The following is a 14,871-nucleotide window of genomic DNA, read 5'->3' as shown; positions in this document are numbered from 1 at the left end:
TGCCCCACCTGGCGCTGTCCACCTGCCCCACCTGGCGCTGTCCACCTGCCCCACCTGGCGCTGTCCACCTGCCCCACCTGGCGCTGTCCACCTGCTCCACCTGGCGCTGTCCACCTGCCCCACCTGGTGCTGTCCACTCTGCCCCACCTGGTGCTGTTCACTCTGCCCCACCCGGCGCTGTCCACCTGCTCTACACGGTGCTGTCCACCCTGCCCCCAGGGCCCATCTCCCCTACCTTCACAGTGCTGTCTACCTGCCCCCAGGGCTCCTCCACTGAGATCCTCTGTCTGTTCTTGGCCTTGCACTTTTTTTTCTTCACTGGAGCTTCCCTCAGCCCCTGTGGGACCTACCCACCAAGGAACCCCAAAGCTCTGTCCTGGGCCCTGAGTGTGACCCCATTTCCCTCTCTCCTGAGCTCCATCTGACTCAGTGATTCTATTCTAGCCTCAGGCCGCTGGACATAGAGTTCATGAAACGCCTGAGCAAAGTGGTCAACATCGTCCCTGTCATTGCCAAGGCTGACACGCTGACCCTGGAGGAGAGGGTCTACTTCAAACAGCGGGTAGGACCCTGGCCTGGGGTCTGCCCCCAGCAGCTAGGTCAATTACTTTGTGTTCACCCCCTAGCCCTGGGGCCTTGGAGGGGTTCTCAGTAAACAGTTCCACCTGGTGGGGTTGCTTGAGGGCTTCGGACCACGTGACCTGGAGCTCCCTGCTTCCAGGAGTGCAGTGGACAGAGGAACCGTGTCCGTCCTGAGCAAGTGGCTACTCACCTTCCCTGACCCAGAGGCCATGTGGGGGGAGAGGGAACGCTGGGTAGGAGCTGGCCTGGCTGATTCTTCCAAGTGGGGTGCACATTGGAACCCCTGGAAGTTTTAGAGCTCAGGAGCCTCTATCTTGGGGTGGAGGGGTGGTCCTCAAATCTCACTCTGACGACCCAAGTCCTGTAGACCCTCTGTCCACAGGCCACGTGGCAGGCATCCCCACCAAGGGTACCTCTTGTTTAGTGCAGGCTGGTGCACCCTGGGTCAAGATGGGGAGGTGCAGTGAGAGATGGTTTTTAGGTGGTTTCTTGGGGTTGAGATGAGCTTGGGGGGCAGAGCAGGGGACCCAAAGGACAATGGCCAGGCCCCCAGGGCTGCGCTGGCAGCCACAGAACCTGCCTGGTGCTGCATGTGGCATGGCGGGCTTGCTGTCCATTGGGCATCTGGCGGGCAGTGACCTCCTGCAAGGGCAGTGCCCCATCTCCTCCTCACCCCCAGATCACAGCAGACCTGCTCTCCAACGGCATAGATGTGTACCCCCAGAAGGAGTTCGACGAGGACTCAGAGGACCGGCTGGTGAATGAGAAGTTCCGGGTGAGTGTCCCAGGCAGGGGCCCGCCTGTGCTCGCCTACCCCCCGTACCTCTCAAAGCTGTTCCTGGGGAGAGGTGTCAGGGGAGGGTCCCCAGGGCCCATCCAGGCAGCCACTTGGGGGACAGAGAGAGGACTGGGTTTGAGCCAGAGTATGTCACCTGGCTGGTGAGGGACATGGTCCCCATGAGTACCTGCCCCTCTCCTGCCAGGTCTCTGTCTTCAGACCCCTAGGCTAGGGTCACCTCTAGGAGCCCAGGGAATGGACTAGCCTCTCTCCATGTGAGTGACTGCCCTGCCCTGTCCCTTCCCAGGAGATGATTCCCTTTGCCGTGGTGGGCAGTGACCACGAGTACCAGGTCAACGGGAAGAGGATCCTGGGGAGGAAGACCAAGTGGGGCACCATTGAAGGTACTGGGGGGTCAGACCGGGCTCACAGGGGTTGCCCTGCTGCCCAAGCCCCACAGGCCCGGCCACCCCGGGACACCATCTTGTTTTGTTTTCTACCTTTTTGTTGTGATTTGAGTGAACATTTCCAGAGCTAATTGGTCTCCCATTCAGCCGTCCATACGCACATGTCCCCAATGTTAACTGCAGGCCCCACATTGCAGCAGCACATGTCCCACTCCCTCCCTGTCATTCCTGTCATTCCTGCTCCCACTCCTCCCTTCCTATCTCTTCCTGCCTTCTGAGTTCGCTCCGGACACGTGCCACCCTTTGCTCACCTGTGGTTGGTTACCTCCTTCGTGTTGTTTGTTGATTACCTTGTAGACCTGTCTAGTGTTTGGCTGGAAATTTGGGTGAGATTGATTCCAGGCACAGTCGTGGGGTCCCACCATGTCTATCAGGCTTATAAGCCTGGTCTTTTTATGGTTTTGAATCTGGTTTCATGTTTTTTCTCTCACTCTGTCCAGGAAGTTTCAGTTGTGGCCTCTTTCCGAGCGGTCAGCAGTGGGAGCTGGGCACCATTTAGTTCTGGTCTCAGGGTTGTGGAGACTGACGTTCTCCTGGTCCTCCTTAACAGTCTTCAGTGGATTCATACCACAAAGCCCACGGTGTTCTGTGGTTTCTGAGTGAGAAGGGTACATTCCTCACGGTGGCAACGTTGTTGCTTTTTTCTGTTCTAGGTGTCTGTTTCCTTTGACTTAAACTCCTCCCCTCCCCCAGCGTCCCCTGCTGCCCTTAGAACAGCTGCTGTTTGTTCTGTAGATAACTTTCAGGAGCACAAGGCTCAAGGGTAACAGACTATCTTTTTGTAGTTAAACTGTTACTTTGTAACGTCAGGGGTTAGTTTCCATTTGAGGTTTACAGAGTGTAACTCAGGGCCCTGGTGCCAGGCACTGCTCCCTCTCTGCAGCTCTAGTCTTGGGTGTCCACAGTCCTGCCTGCCCCAGCGACTGGGGAGGTGTTTCTGCTGTGCTTATTTAACAGACGGGGAAACAGTGAGGCACATGGCTTCCCAGGTGTCTGCCATCACTGGGGGACACCATGCTTTCACCCCAGGCTGCCCTTTGATGGGAATACAGGCGAGAGTGAGGGAGGGCCCTTGTCCACAGGCCAGCTGGGCGACCTTGATCTCGGTGTCTCTGAGCTAGAAGTTCTTCTCATAGCTCGGTGAGCTCCAGGAACACACAGCCCCCGGCCCGGAAGTTCCCCATTGGCTGGGTGGTCTGTCTGAGTCCTTCCTGTGGCTTCTGGGAACACAGATCAGGCCGACCTGGGGGAGCCTATGGGCTTGGTCCCAGACCACCCAATAAAGCAAGTATTGTGATAAAACCAGTTACACTTTTTTTTTGTTTCTCAGTTCACCCTCCATAGGCAATAATACCCTAAACCCAAGCCTAAGTCAATTCAAATCACAGCCACGCTGCAGGCAGGGTGGGGCTGCACCCCTCCACCCCAACCTGGGTTCAGGGGTACCCTCTTGGAGGCAGATGGCCAGGCCTTGCCTCCCCCAGAGCTGTGGTGGGTGTGAACGTCTGACCAGTCATGAGTGCTTTTGTCACTGCGCCACCAGAGCTCCTTTGAAACAGCTACTGCTCTCCGTCGGCTCAGCGAGTCTCAGACTTCTGAGACTGTGAATCTTCACGAGAGGGGACTGTCCATCTTCCTGTAGAGCGGCCAGTGGATTTGAACTGCTGACCTCCCAGCATAGCACATTGCACGACGCCACTTGAACAGTCCTTCACTGGCCCGCGTGGGTTATCCTGAGTCAGAGTTGACTCAGCAGCAGCTGGGTTCTTTGGTCCCTCCTCTGTCATTCCCTCTGTCCACAGAACTCTGTGTTTGGGTGGGCGAAGGTTAGGGTGGCAAGAGGCTGGTGGAGACCCAGCAGTGGACACACATCATAGACTTGCCTCTGCTGCCCCCTGGTGGCGAGGTCCAGGCAGCTGCGGGGACTCCCACGAGGCTGTTTCCTGATGCTTTTTAACATCTCTGCAGCCTCAGCGACCAGGGACCCCTGTTTCCTGGTCCTTGTTAATATCTCTTCAGCCTCAGCGATGAGGGACCCCCGTTTCCTGATCTTTGTTAACATCTCTGCAGCCTCAGTGACCAGGGACCGGCCACGTCGTGGCTCCAGGCGGAGCTGAGCATCTCACAAAGCTAGCCTCTCAGGTTCTAGGGAAGTTACAGCCACTTTATGGCTTGAAAGAGCCCTGGTGGTGTAGGCTGCACCCTGGGAGGTTGGTGGTCCACATCCACTAACTGCTCATCTGGAGAAAGGTGGGCAAGTCTTCTCAGGAAGATTTTCAGCCTCAGAATCCTGACGGAGGTTTACTGTGAGCCCAGCTCCACTTGACAGCAGTGAGAACTGTGCTCAGAGGAAGGTGCTAATGGGAAGGTTGGCAGTTCGAATCCACCAGCTGCACTGCGGGAGAAGTGAGGTGGTCTGCCTGGTGACGATACCGTCTCGGAAACGCAGGGAGGACAGCTGTGCTCTGTGCCACAGGGTCACTGGGAGTCAGAACCAGGCCTGCTTGTTCTTAATGCCTAGTCAGTTTCTGTCTTTCCCCTTTGCTTTTCCCACCCCCTTGGGAATGCCTGGTGGGGAAGAGTTGCCACAGTCATGCCGCTGAGTTCCCTCCCAGGCTCACTAATCCACAGCTAACGCTTCACTGCGCTTCCGAGGCCGTAAATCACTCGGGAGGAGATTGCCTATCTTTATCTCAAGGACCCCCCCCCCGTCAGATGGCCCTTTATCACCCCATTTCATAGGCGTGTAAATTGAGGGTCAGAGATACAAGAGTGATTTTCCGGGGAAGGAAGCATGACTATACGCTCAAAACCACCACCTTCAGGGCTCTGCTCCTTCTCACAGCTCTCACTGCCCTTCCAAGCTTGGGAGGGGGGGAAGAGGAGGGCGTGACTGGGAGTCCCCAGCCCCCCAAATACCAAACCCGCTGCTGTTGAGCCACCTGCAGCTCATGCCAACCCTCCCCAGGGCGTCTGAGGCTGCACGGCGTGGGAGGAGGACACTGTCAGTCTTGTGTGTGAGAGGTGGCTGACTGGTGGGTTCAAACCACTGACCTTTCTTTATGTTAGCATCCTGACCCTAATAAAGGAGGCAAGTAACTGAGCCCCAGGGCGGCCAGGCGAGGTGAAGCTGAGTGGCGGGGGCCTCTCAGCCACTCCCAGCTTCTGCCCTGCCTACCAGCACATGGGGCAAAAATCAGACCCTTACACTCTGAGGAAAATCCCCATTTAGCTGTAATACAGGCCCTCTGGACCGCGCAGCCAGACACAAGGGGGTTCAAATCCTGCTTCTGGCCTTAACCAACCCCAAGCCTACTGCTGCCGAGTTGATTCTGACCAGGCGCCTCTGTCACAGCTCGTAGGCTGGGGACCCTCATGGCCATCTTTCTCCTGATGAGCAGTGGGTGGACCCAATCCGCTGACCTCTCCGTGGGCAGCCCGACGTGTGAGGTGCTTCACCCACTGTGCTCCTGTGCTGTTGTGTGCCTGTGAATCGACTGTTGTGTGCTAGTAGTCAGCTGAGACTCAGCAGCCCTGGGACAACAGATCTGAGCCCTGTACTGTCCCTCGTCCCCCAGTCTCTGCCTTGCTCAGTCCCACAATTGTGGTCACTCTGGTCATTCTGTCTGGCTAAGGGTCTTCCTCTCTGATGACCTGTCTTCTCTGGCTCACGCCTCTTTCCAAGGGCTGACCTGTCCTGACGACATGCCCAAACTAGGTGAGACATATACTCTCAGCATCCTGGCGTCTGAGGGGCGCTCTGGCTGTGTACCTCCAGACAGGTCACCTTGTGCTTTTGACTGTCCATGGGCGATGCTGTACTCTTCACCATCACCAAGTTCAAAGGCATCCATTTATTTCTTTTCTGGTCCTGCTTTTTTTGTGTCCCACTTTCTGGTGCATATGAAGCAATTGAAAACATCCTTGCTCTTTAGTGCTTTAAAGAGGCTCTTGATGGCTGATTAGAAGCTGGGATTTGGAGGGGTTCCCCAGTCCTGTCTTCTTAAGCTTACAGAACAGGCTCAGCGCGCCTTGCAGGGGGCGTGGCTCTTGATTTCTACCTGGCTCAGGTGGCAGCCACCCCTTTGCTCCCCACCTCTCTGTGGCTGTTGTCCTGGTGACCTGCTTATTGCCTCCTCGGAAAGCGTGCTGCTCTGGGGTGACTGGGTTAACGCCTGTTCAGTGATGACCGGATGGAAGTGGTGGTGGGCACAGGCCTTTTGTGAAGCTTAGCACTGAGATGCCCTGAAGCTGCCCCCAGACACTCCTGGCTGAGGGGGTACCCCCTGCCTTGGCCTCCTGGGTTCCCCTCTCCTCCTTTACCCTGTGGAGCTGCTGTGCTGATGCTCCTGTTTCTCATCTCTGTCCTGTGTGTGTAGCTGTGCTGCGTGGGCCAGGCAGGCCCCCAGTACCTGTGTGTGAAGGTACCCTAACACCTGGGGCAGCCGTGCTCCAGGGAGCGGGGAGTGGCTGCAGGTTTCCTCTTCCCTCCCCAGCATCCCAGCTCCTGTGTCCACTGGTGACCCCTGTGGAGGGTGGGTGGTCCCCGCCCCTAGATCATGCTGGGTCCCCCCAGGAGCTACACGCTAACGCCTTGTCTTCCTCTACAGTTGAGAACACCACGCACTGTGAGTTCGCCTACCTGCGAGATCTCCTCATCAGGTGAGGGGCCGGTGTGGAGGTGGGAAAGGGGGGCTTTGCCCCTGAGATTCTGGGGGACCTGATGGGGGCCAGCACCCATGAGGTCATGTGGGGGTGGAGGGTGGGGGATGGGGCAGAAGAACCCTGATGGGGAGTTAGTTTCAGGCGTGTCCTGGTGGAAGATGGCATCCCAACCCCAGGCCAGTGGGCCTCAGTCCTCACCCTTCCTATATGCCTGGCTGGAAGAGACATGGCCTCCTGCCTGGAGGAGGCGGCTGAGGGAGGCATGGACCTGGCAACTAGTGGCCAGCCCCTTCCCTGTACCTGCAGCACCCTTGGTGCTGGCCTGGCTCTCCAGGCTAGACCAGGGACCCTCAGCTCTGACCACTCTCCAGCACACTGCCCTCCCAGCTATGCCCCTGGGTGGCCCCTAGAAGCCCCAAGTTCATGTGCAGTCAGACCCATGTCCTGGGAGAACCTGGAGTCCCTGAGGGAGGGAGGCACTGACCCACTGCCCGCCCTGCCCCAGGACGCACATGCAGAACATCAAGGACATCACGAGCAGCATCCACTTCGAAGCATACCGGGTCAAGCGTCTCAATGAGGGCAACAGCGCCATGGCCAACGGCGTGGGGGACAAGGAGCCGGATGCCCAGGAGATGTAGACACCCCCTCTGCCCCCGGGCTGCCATCCCCCCCAGGCCCGCCCACCCGCCCCACTTTCTTTTCTATGTTTTTCTCCACGTGTCCTCTCCATCGGCCCCACCCACGCTGCCCAGGAACAAGCTCACATGTCCCCTGTTACCTGTGCTCCTTCTTCGTCCAGGCCTGGAGCTCTGCTGGGTGGGCCTCAGCTGGGGGCCAGGGCCCCGGCCACTCCTGACCTGCTGGACTGCAGCCAGCATTGGACAGAGAGGATCCACTGACCCCAGCTCCGAGGGGCCGGGCGAGCCAGCCTCCCTCCTGGGCAGCCTGGGTGGGACTCCCCTTTTGTGGGTAGGAGGGGTCCCCGGCTTCCTTTACCGGGCCACACGCTCACCTCTCCTCTGAGTTGGGAGTAAACCCAGAAAGCCAGGGTTCCTCCCTCCCCTCTCCTGCTGGGCCTCAGTGAGAACTGGGACCCCACCTGACCCTGCTCCTAGAAGGAGGAGTTAACTCCACAAGAGGAAGCTGCCAATTGCCTAGACACGGGAGGGCTGTCTGCTGTCAGTGCAGCGACCCCACAAGCCTTTCCCGAAGCAGAAAGTGCCTTCAATTCCTGCCCCCACCAGCCAGCGGACTCTCCCCAGACCCTCGGAGAGAGGACAGGTGTCTTCATCTCTGCTACGTACACTCACATGTCATGGGGATGGGGGTGCCGCTGCACCGGGAGGTTCAGTTTATGAAGACAAAGGGGAAAGCCCCACCCCACCCCACCCCACCCCTACTTTTAGAAGGTCCAGCAAATGCACCTGGCATAGAAGCGGGGGAGGAGCACTGTAGGCACCAGCAGGGAGGTAACAGCCTAGTGAGTGTGGAAGAGAGTCTGTGTAGTTTCTGGTTAGACTCGAGATGGACCCCACCCCTGGGCAGCAACAGATGATTGAATGCTTGTCTGCTAATCAACAGATTGGGAGTTCAGGTCCATCCAGAGGGGCCTCGGAAGAAGGACCTGGCAATTTACTTTCCCAGACTCAAGCCACGAAACCCATGGAGCAGAGCTCTTTGGCACACAAGGGCCCCGCATGCCCCAGAGTCAGCAGCTGGCTTTGACCCAAGATGCTCTGGTTATGCGAATGTCCAGTCAGCTGCCTGAACACATAGCAGCCGCCAGTGTCACAGCGTGGCTGATGCCAGGATCTGCAGGAAGGCAGGAAGGCCGGGCGACCCTGGGGGACTTTTTGTCCCAAACACGCCTGGACCTTTTACACCTTGGAGGACACACTGGTGTAGCCCACACAGAGTTGTGTTGACATCACAAAGACTCTGCTTCTCTGATGGTTGGAATCTGCCGGCTGCTCCGACTGAGAAGGATGAAGTGTCTCCTCGGCAGTTTGTAGTCTCACAAGCCCTGCAAGGGGTCAGCAGTGAGTCAGAACTGACCCCTCAGAGCCAGTGAGGACGAGGTGGGGAGTGCGCGTGGGAGCTCCTAGGACCCCTGTGCTGCCAGACCCAGCAGGCCAGATTCCAGTCTGTTCTGAGAGGGGGGAGGGCTTGGCCTCAGCTCTGAGATTAGACACATGGAGACGCAGGCTTCCCAGGTGGTAGAGAGCAGGTGGAGGTGGGCCTGGGCTGCAGGTGTGTGCACATCCATCCTGTGCACTAACTCCACCTGCATTCCGTTTCCGACCCCTTCCACCTAAGCAGTAGGGCCCCTCATCACACTCTCTAGGGACCCCACTTACTTGCTGCATTGCCATGTTTTTGCCAAAAGCGCCATGATTCTGAAGGAAGTGCCCGAGCCCAGAGCGTGGGATGAGCAGAGTGCGGGTGTTGGTGTCCTGGGCACCCCTTCCCAGCGAAGACCAGGCTCAGAGTTCCTTCCTTGTAATCAGACTTTGAAAGAATGTTCGTTTCATCATGATCTGTTCCACAATGGCCTTTTGCTATGTGCCTCCTGAGAAATTAGTCTCTTTTTGTATAAATAACAAAGTGTTGGAAATGTATTTCCTGAAATAAATGTTTCAAATGCAAACCCAGAACAATCCATGGTGGGAGTTTCTTCTCTGGCCTGGAAACGCAAGGCTCCTTTGCATTCAGGGTGGACTCAGGGTGGACGTGAGTGGCTGGGGGTGGACAGGAGGGTCAGACCTTGCTCTGCACTAACTGGAGGAGGCTCACAGCGCCACCCAGTGGACACTCTCGAGCTCACGAATAAATTAAGATTTGCTCCTCACTTCCCAATCTCAGTAGAATTTCTAAAACGCTTGTTGATTAAATGAGCCCCAAGCACGTAACTTGAGAACACAGAGAAACAGAACAAGTTCTTGAGAATTTGTGCCTCCAATGTAGTTCTTTAGGGTGAAAATAAGGGACTTTAGGGGACTCAAGGTTTCTGCTCAACTCCTGACCTCAGGGTTGGTGGTTCAAACCCACCCAGACATGTCACAGTAGAACAAGATGGTGGTCTGCTTCCATCAAGAAACAAAACTGCCAGGGAGCCCTAGTGGCCTAGTGGCAAGAAGCTGCACTGCAATCCCAGAAATATGTGGTTCGAATTCAGCAGAGCCTCTGGTGAAGGAGGGACAAGCTCCTCCTGTACCAGTCAGATCCGATTTGACCATACACACACACACAAAATAATAAAAGTTAAAAAAAGAAACAAAACTGCCGTGGACCCAGTTCCAACTTGCGATGTCTTCCCAGCATGGTTTTGAGACCTGGAGAATTGCCTGGCTTCTCCCCTCCAAGGCTGGTGGATTTGAACCCCTGACTTTTTCAATAGCAATGCAACAAAATGCATCACTGCCACCTTAGGATCAAAACCCCCCATGTGGTGCAGCCCTGCTCTCTAACACATGGGGCCCCCTGGGCGGAATCCAACAATAAGTGGGGAGGAGGTTGTTACTTTGTTTAATGTCAGCATGATTTTTGAGGATTAGGGTCATCAACCAGGGTTTTAGAAGCTCCCCTTTACTGAAATGATGAGAAAGCGAAGAACAAATCTTAATCTGTGCAAGGGGGTTAGAGTGTCCACTGGGAGGCGCTGTGAGCCTTCTCCAGTTCGTGCAGGCTTGCAAGTAAGTTGTTGTGGGCTGTTGGGCTGAGCTGGGTGGCCGCTTGGTCAAGAATGCTCTGAAATTGCTAATTGATGCTAAGCACTTTCCTACCAGCTGAATTCATTCAGAGAGAACGTGGCCCCAGTGGGTCTGGTTCTGGGAACTTAATTTATTTACAATCCACTTTAAGAGTCTAGGTGCAGGGGATTCTGGTCTGGAGTCAGCTTTGCCCAGAGGGAACCTCTGCCCCATCCCTGGTGCTGCTGCTGCCTTAAACTTAATCAGCACGGCTGCCCCAGTCATGTTCTCAATGCTGAACTCTGTGCCCTCCACCTGGGGCCTTGAGTAACCCCACATCATGCAGCCCCCTGAGCCACGAATACCTGTCCAGCCCACCTGTACCTCCCACCCAAGGACAGCCAAGAGCAAGCCGGCACTGGCGCTTCCAGTGAAGTCTGTGCTGGAGAATCAGGTGAACGGTGCCTGGGCTGCCTTGGCTGTGGAGTCCTGTAAATGCAGAACTGGAGGGGCTACGGTCGGGAAAGTCTGCTGACCACATGAGCCGGGCACCTCGGAGGACCCTCACTACCCTGACCTGGGCCCCTGAGCTCTGGCCCCAGGCTTGTCCAGCCCCAGGGCGTCTTTGGGCCACATGATGAGCCAACCTCAGAGGAACCTGCGATGAGCTGGGAGGCCTGGACTGGTGCAGTGTGGGGATGGGCCTGGGGAGCCTGCTGGGGAAGGCCAGAGACCCCAAGGAGTGGAGGATGGGGTCTTCTAGGCCACTCCCACCACCACCCTAGTCCCAGCTGTAAACCCCTGCCTGTGCTGTGCTGTCCCCACAGGGTCCAGCCTTAGAGAACAGAAGCTCCCCCTGCAATCCTGAAGGTGCACGGTTCGAATCCACCAGATGTTCTTCGGCAGAAGGAGAGGCAGTCTCCTCCTGTGCCAGTCAGATCTGACTTGATGGAACACAACAAAGAAAAAGAAAATAGAAGCGCCATTGGTCCTGGCCCTGTCTTCACCCGTGAGGGGGGTTCCCACCAGCTCCACATAATTCCCTGCCAGACTTCCACTGAGCTTTCTGTCAGTTCAAGACAGCCCTGAAAACGATGGAAGCTGAAGGGGTGTGTGTGTAATGAAGTTGGAGCTCTATAATTTAGCAATTACTGTAACCCACACTTGTAATTTAGGGGGTTTCTTATAATTCTCTTTGTATTCTCTCACACGTGCTCCCGCTCGCTCTCAGTGCAGCTTTAATGACTTCTTCTTTAGTGCTCCTGATGCTGGCTCTTGTCTCTTCCCAAGTCAGCTTCAGAGCCCACCGAAGTGGGCAAATGACACTTGTGCTGCTTTGCAGGGGTTAAAGAGGGTAATAGGTTTAACAGCTCCCTGTGAAGCCCCGTTTGTTTTGGCGACTGGGCATGCTGCTTTCACCCTGAGTTCACCCGCTGGCTTGCTCATCAATGCAGACGGCATCTGCTGGACAGTGTGCCTTCACCTGCCGGTCTGGAGCCCAGTCACACCAGTCTCCTTACAGTCTCTGCTTTGTGCCAGTGACGGCTTTGTCCCCGGATCTTTGTTCATGTTACCTGTTGGCTCACTTAAACAGTCTTTGAATTCCTTCCTAAACCATGGTCTTTCCAGTCACTTACTGAAGGAAGATTATGGCAGTTGCCCCACTACCCCCAAGCTTGACTACTTCCTGAGAAACTTAATAACACCTGAGCTGGTCACATCAAGGACCAGACCAGACAATGGATCCTGATAAGAGTCTGAGCTTGAGAAAAGAAAGAAAGAGAGAGAGAGAGAGAGAGAGAGAGAGAGAGAGAGAGAAAGAGAGAAAGAGAGAACAGAGAAAGAGAGAGAGAGAGAGAGAGAGAGAGAGAGAGAGAGAGAGAGAGAGAGAGATAGGAGCGAGGAGGCGAGAGCAGCGGGGAGAGGAGAGAGGGAGAGCGTTAGGAAGGAGGCAAAGGTGACGTTTGTGATGTGCTCATGAACAGTAGACTCAAGATGCACAGATGGAATAAGCCTGGACGGCTGAGACTCTTGGCAGTCACCATGACGGGGACTTTATTGAAATTCATTGTTCACAATACTTTGTAAAATTGTAAAGTATTTTTAAGGAAGTGGAAATGTAGAGCATGGTCAATGCACAGATGTGACTTACCTTCTACCAAACAATGATTGTTGTACAATATTTTAGCATAATTACCCCAAATGAAGAGGAAGACAGTGATTGTTGGTCATTTTCTGAGCCATTACCCTTTAGTTACAGTGTCTGGATGCAACATATTTTTACATTAGCACGGCATAATACGGAAAGGCGTGATGAAATGACCGCTCTGTGCCTATCTAAAGTGTAACTACTAGTGCCTCTCCGGTAAGCAAAGAAGAATGAAGAAAAGACTTTTAGCCCAAAGAGTGCACAAACCACGTCTGCTTCAGTCCCCACGGCGCTGAGCCTGAAGGAGCTGGACGGTGCGTTTCTGCTGCTGCTGACCACTCTCAACAGAAGGTCCTGACACAAGGGAGAAGGATGTGGACAAGCCTCAAAGGAAAAAAAGACCATCCCTCCTGGTCTGATAGAGATTAGTGGACGCCCAAGACTCTGGCCGTCATCCCCGTGAAGTCGGGTATGGAATACAACCCTTGTGACTCAGCTCCCAGCCGGGCCGCTGACGGGTGTGTGACGTACGGGCATGTGACGTGGAGCTGTGAGGTTGGAGAGGAACACTGAGCAGCCCATGGACTTGCAGGAGAATAAACAGATACATCTTGGAAAACATGTAACCAGCGTGCTCCCTGGAGGTGAGGATGGCGAAGCTCCAGCTCACACGTTGCTAGGAAGGGCTGGTCCTTGGGAAAAGACCTCATGCTTGGAAAGGTGGGAGGTCAGAGAAAAAGAAGGCCCTCAATGAGGTGGACGGCCCAGTGACTGTAACAGGGCTCACATATGTCGGAGACGGTGAGGATGGCCCGGGATAGGGCTCAGGTCTGTGGTTCGTAGAGTTGCTGAAAGTCACCCTTCACTCGACAGCACATACAAACCACAGTGCAGTTCCGAAGGCATGCGGTTCAAGCCCGTCAGCTGCTCCCGGGAGGAGGAGGGCCGTCTCCTTTCACGTGATTTACTGCCTCTGAAAACCCACTGGACGTCAGCTATGAGGGCTGTCACATGGACAGCGTACAACAGCAACAATGTTATAAAATATGTAGGAATTGTTGAATAGAAACCTGATTTACTCTGTAAACTCTCATTGAAATTACCACAAAAAGAGTGATTTCTCTATGTAAGGATAAAAGACTGTGATGTGTGTAATTCACCTCCTCGGCAGTCACTGCCCACTCCCCCAGCCCCCTGCCTTGCTTCAAGGGCTCTTCACTTTGTGCAAGCCCAGTTGTGTCATCTCCGTAACTAACACAGGTCGTTAATGAGTCTCTCTCCAGTGCTGTGCTTCTCTGTGATGTGCTCAGTATACAGATTGAATAGGTGTGGACACAGGACATGACCCTGACAGACCCGGCTCCTGATTTTAAACCAAGCCACATTCCCTTGTTCGGATCACACAATGGTGTCTTGGTCTACGTATAGATTTCTCATGAGCACAATGAAAACCTCTGGGCTTCTCACTCTTTTCAATGTTATCTATAGTTTATCATGACCACACAGTCAAATAACATTAACTAGTGAATGCTGTTGTTGGTAGGTGCCATCAAGTCGACAGAGACTCAGCAAGTCTGTGCGAATCTGAACGTGCCCTGGCCTGAACCATCTTCACAGTCTCTGAAATGGGTGAGCACATTGTTAGAGTCACTGTGGCAGTTCACCTTGGAGAGCGTCTTCCTCGTCTTTGACCCTCTACCTTTCCCACCATGAAGCCCCTCCTGCCAACACGTCCAAAGTGTGTCAGATGGAATGTCACCGACTTTTCCTCCAAGGCGCGTCCTCGTCACACTTCCTCCGAGGGCATTTGTGAGTCCTCTTGACAGTCCATGGCACACTGAGTATTCTCCAAATCAAAGGCACTGGTTCTTCTGGCATCCTTAGCCATTGTCCAACTTTCAGATGCATAGCACGTAACTGAAAAGACCATGGCTTGTATCAAATGCACCTTAATCTTTGTTTAAGCTGATGTCCTTGCTTTTTAGCATTTCGGAGAGTTAAGTGACACGTCTTTTGATTTCTTGACTGATGGCACCAAGAAGGCTGATGATGGACTCAAGTAAAATTAAGTAGTTGACAACCTCAATCTTTTCTCCATTATGAATGGCTTAATCTTTAGTCATTAATTGTTTAATAAATTAAATCTGATATATGTACAAGACTTTTTCTTTTTTTTTTTGTCCTTGAGAAAGTTGTCAGCACCATGGATCAGGAAGGGTGATCTGGGAAAGAAGATCCTAGAACAGTCCAGGGGTGGACAACTTCCTCAGTCCCTGTAGTTCACTTTACCGTGTGCTCTAATTGAGCAAAGGCAGCTACAAAGTGCGGTGTGTGCACATTCTCATATTTTTTAAGAGGTCATTTGTTTTCTAAGAAGTTAAGCATTAGTGACATGGGTACCAGATGTCCCACAGTCTTCTTCGGTCCAAAGGGTGTGCTGGGAGGTGCAGGGAGAACGTGGCCAAAGGCAAGTGTCCAGGTGAACCTCCGCGCTGCCTCTGAACTGCTGCCTCTTCCATCTTGCCTGGGTTCTCTCCC

The 14,871-nt window shown here is 54.4% G+C and overlaps 1 protein-coding gene across 1 annotated transcript in view; it reads left to right on the top strand.

The window, feature by feature from the left end:
- SEPT9 (septin 9) overlaps positions 1 to 7,254 on the top strand; it is a 29,575-nt gene extending 22,321 nt beyond the window's left edge. The window contains exons 7-11 of the mRNA XM_006886176.1: positions 445 to 562; positions 1,262 to 1,357; positions 1,668 to 1,764; positions 6,438 to 6,489; positions 6,998 to 7,254. Of these exons, the coding sequence (XP_006886238.1) occupies positions 445 to 562; positions 1,262 to 1,357; positions 1,668 to 1,764; positions 6,438 to 6,489; positions 6,998 to 7,133 (499 nt within the window). The 3' untranslated portion in view covers positions 7,134 to 7,254. The remainder of the gene's footprint in view (positions 1 to 444; positions 563 to 1,261; positions 1,358 to 1,667; positions 1,765 to 6,437; positions 6,490 to 6,997) is intronic.
- Positions 7,255 to 14,871: the final 7,617 nt, after the last annotated feature.

The sequence above is a fragment of the Elephantulus edwardii genome, unplaced genomic scaffold, assembly GCF_000299155.1.
Source record: "Elephantulus edwardii isolate Elephantulus edwardi_28Jun2011 unplaced genomic scaffold, EleEdw1.0 scaffold00048, whole genome shotgun sequence".
In the NCBI taxonomy this organism is placed as follows: Eukaryota; Metazoa; Chordata; class Mammalia; order Macroscelidea; family Macroscelididae; genus Elephantulus; species Elephantulus edwardii.
This window is presented reverse-complemented; position numbering and strand designations above follow the sequence as displayed.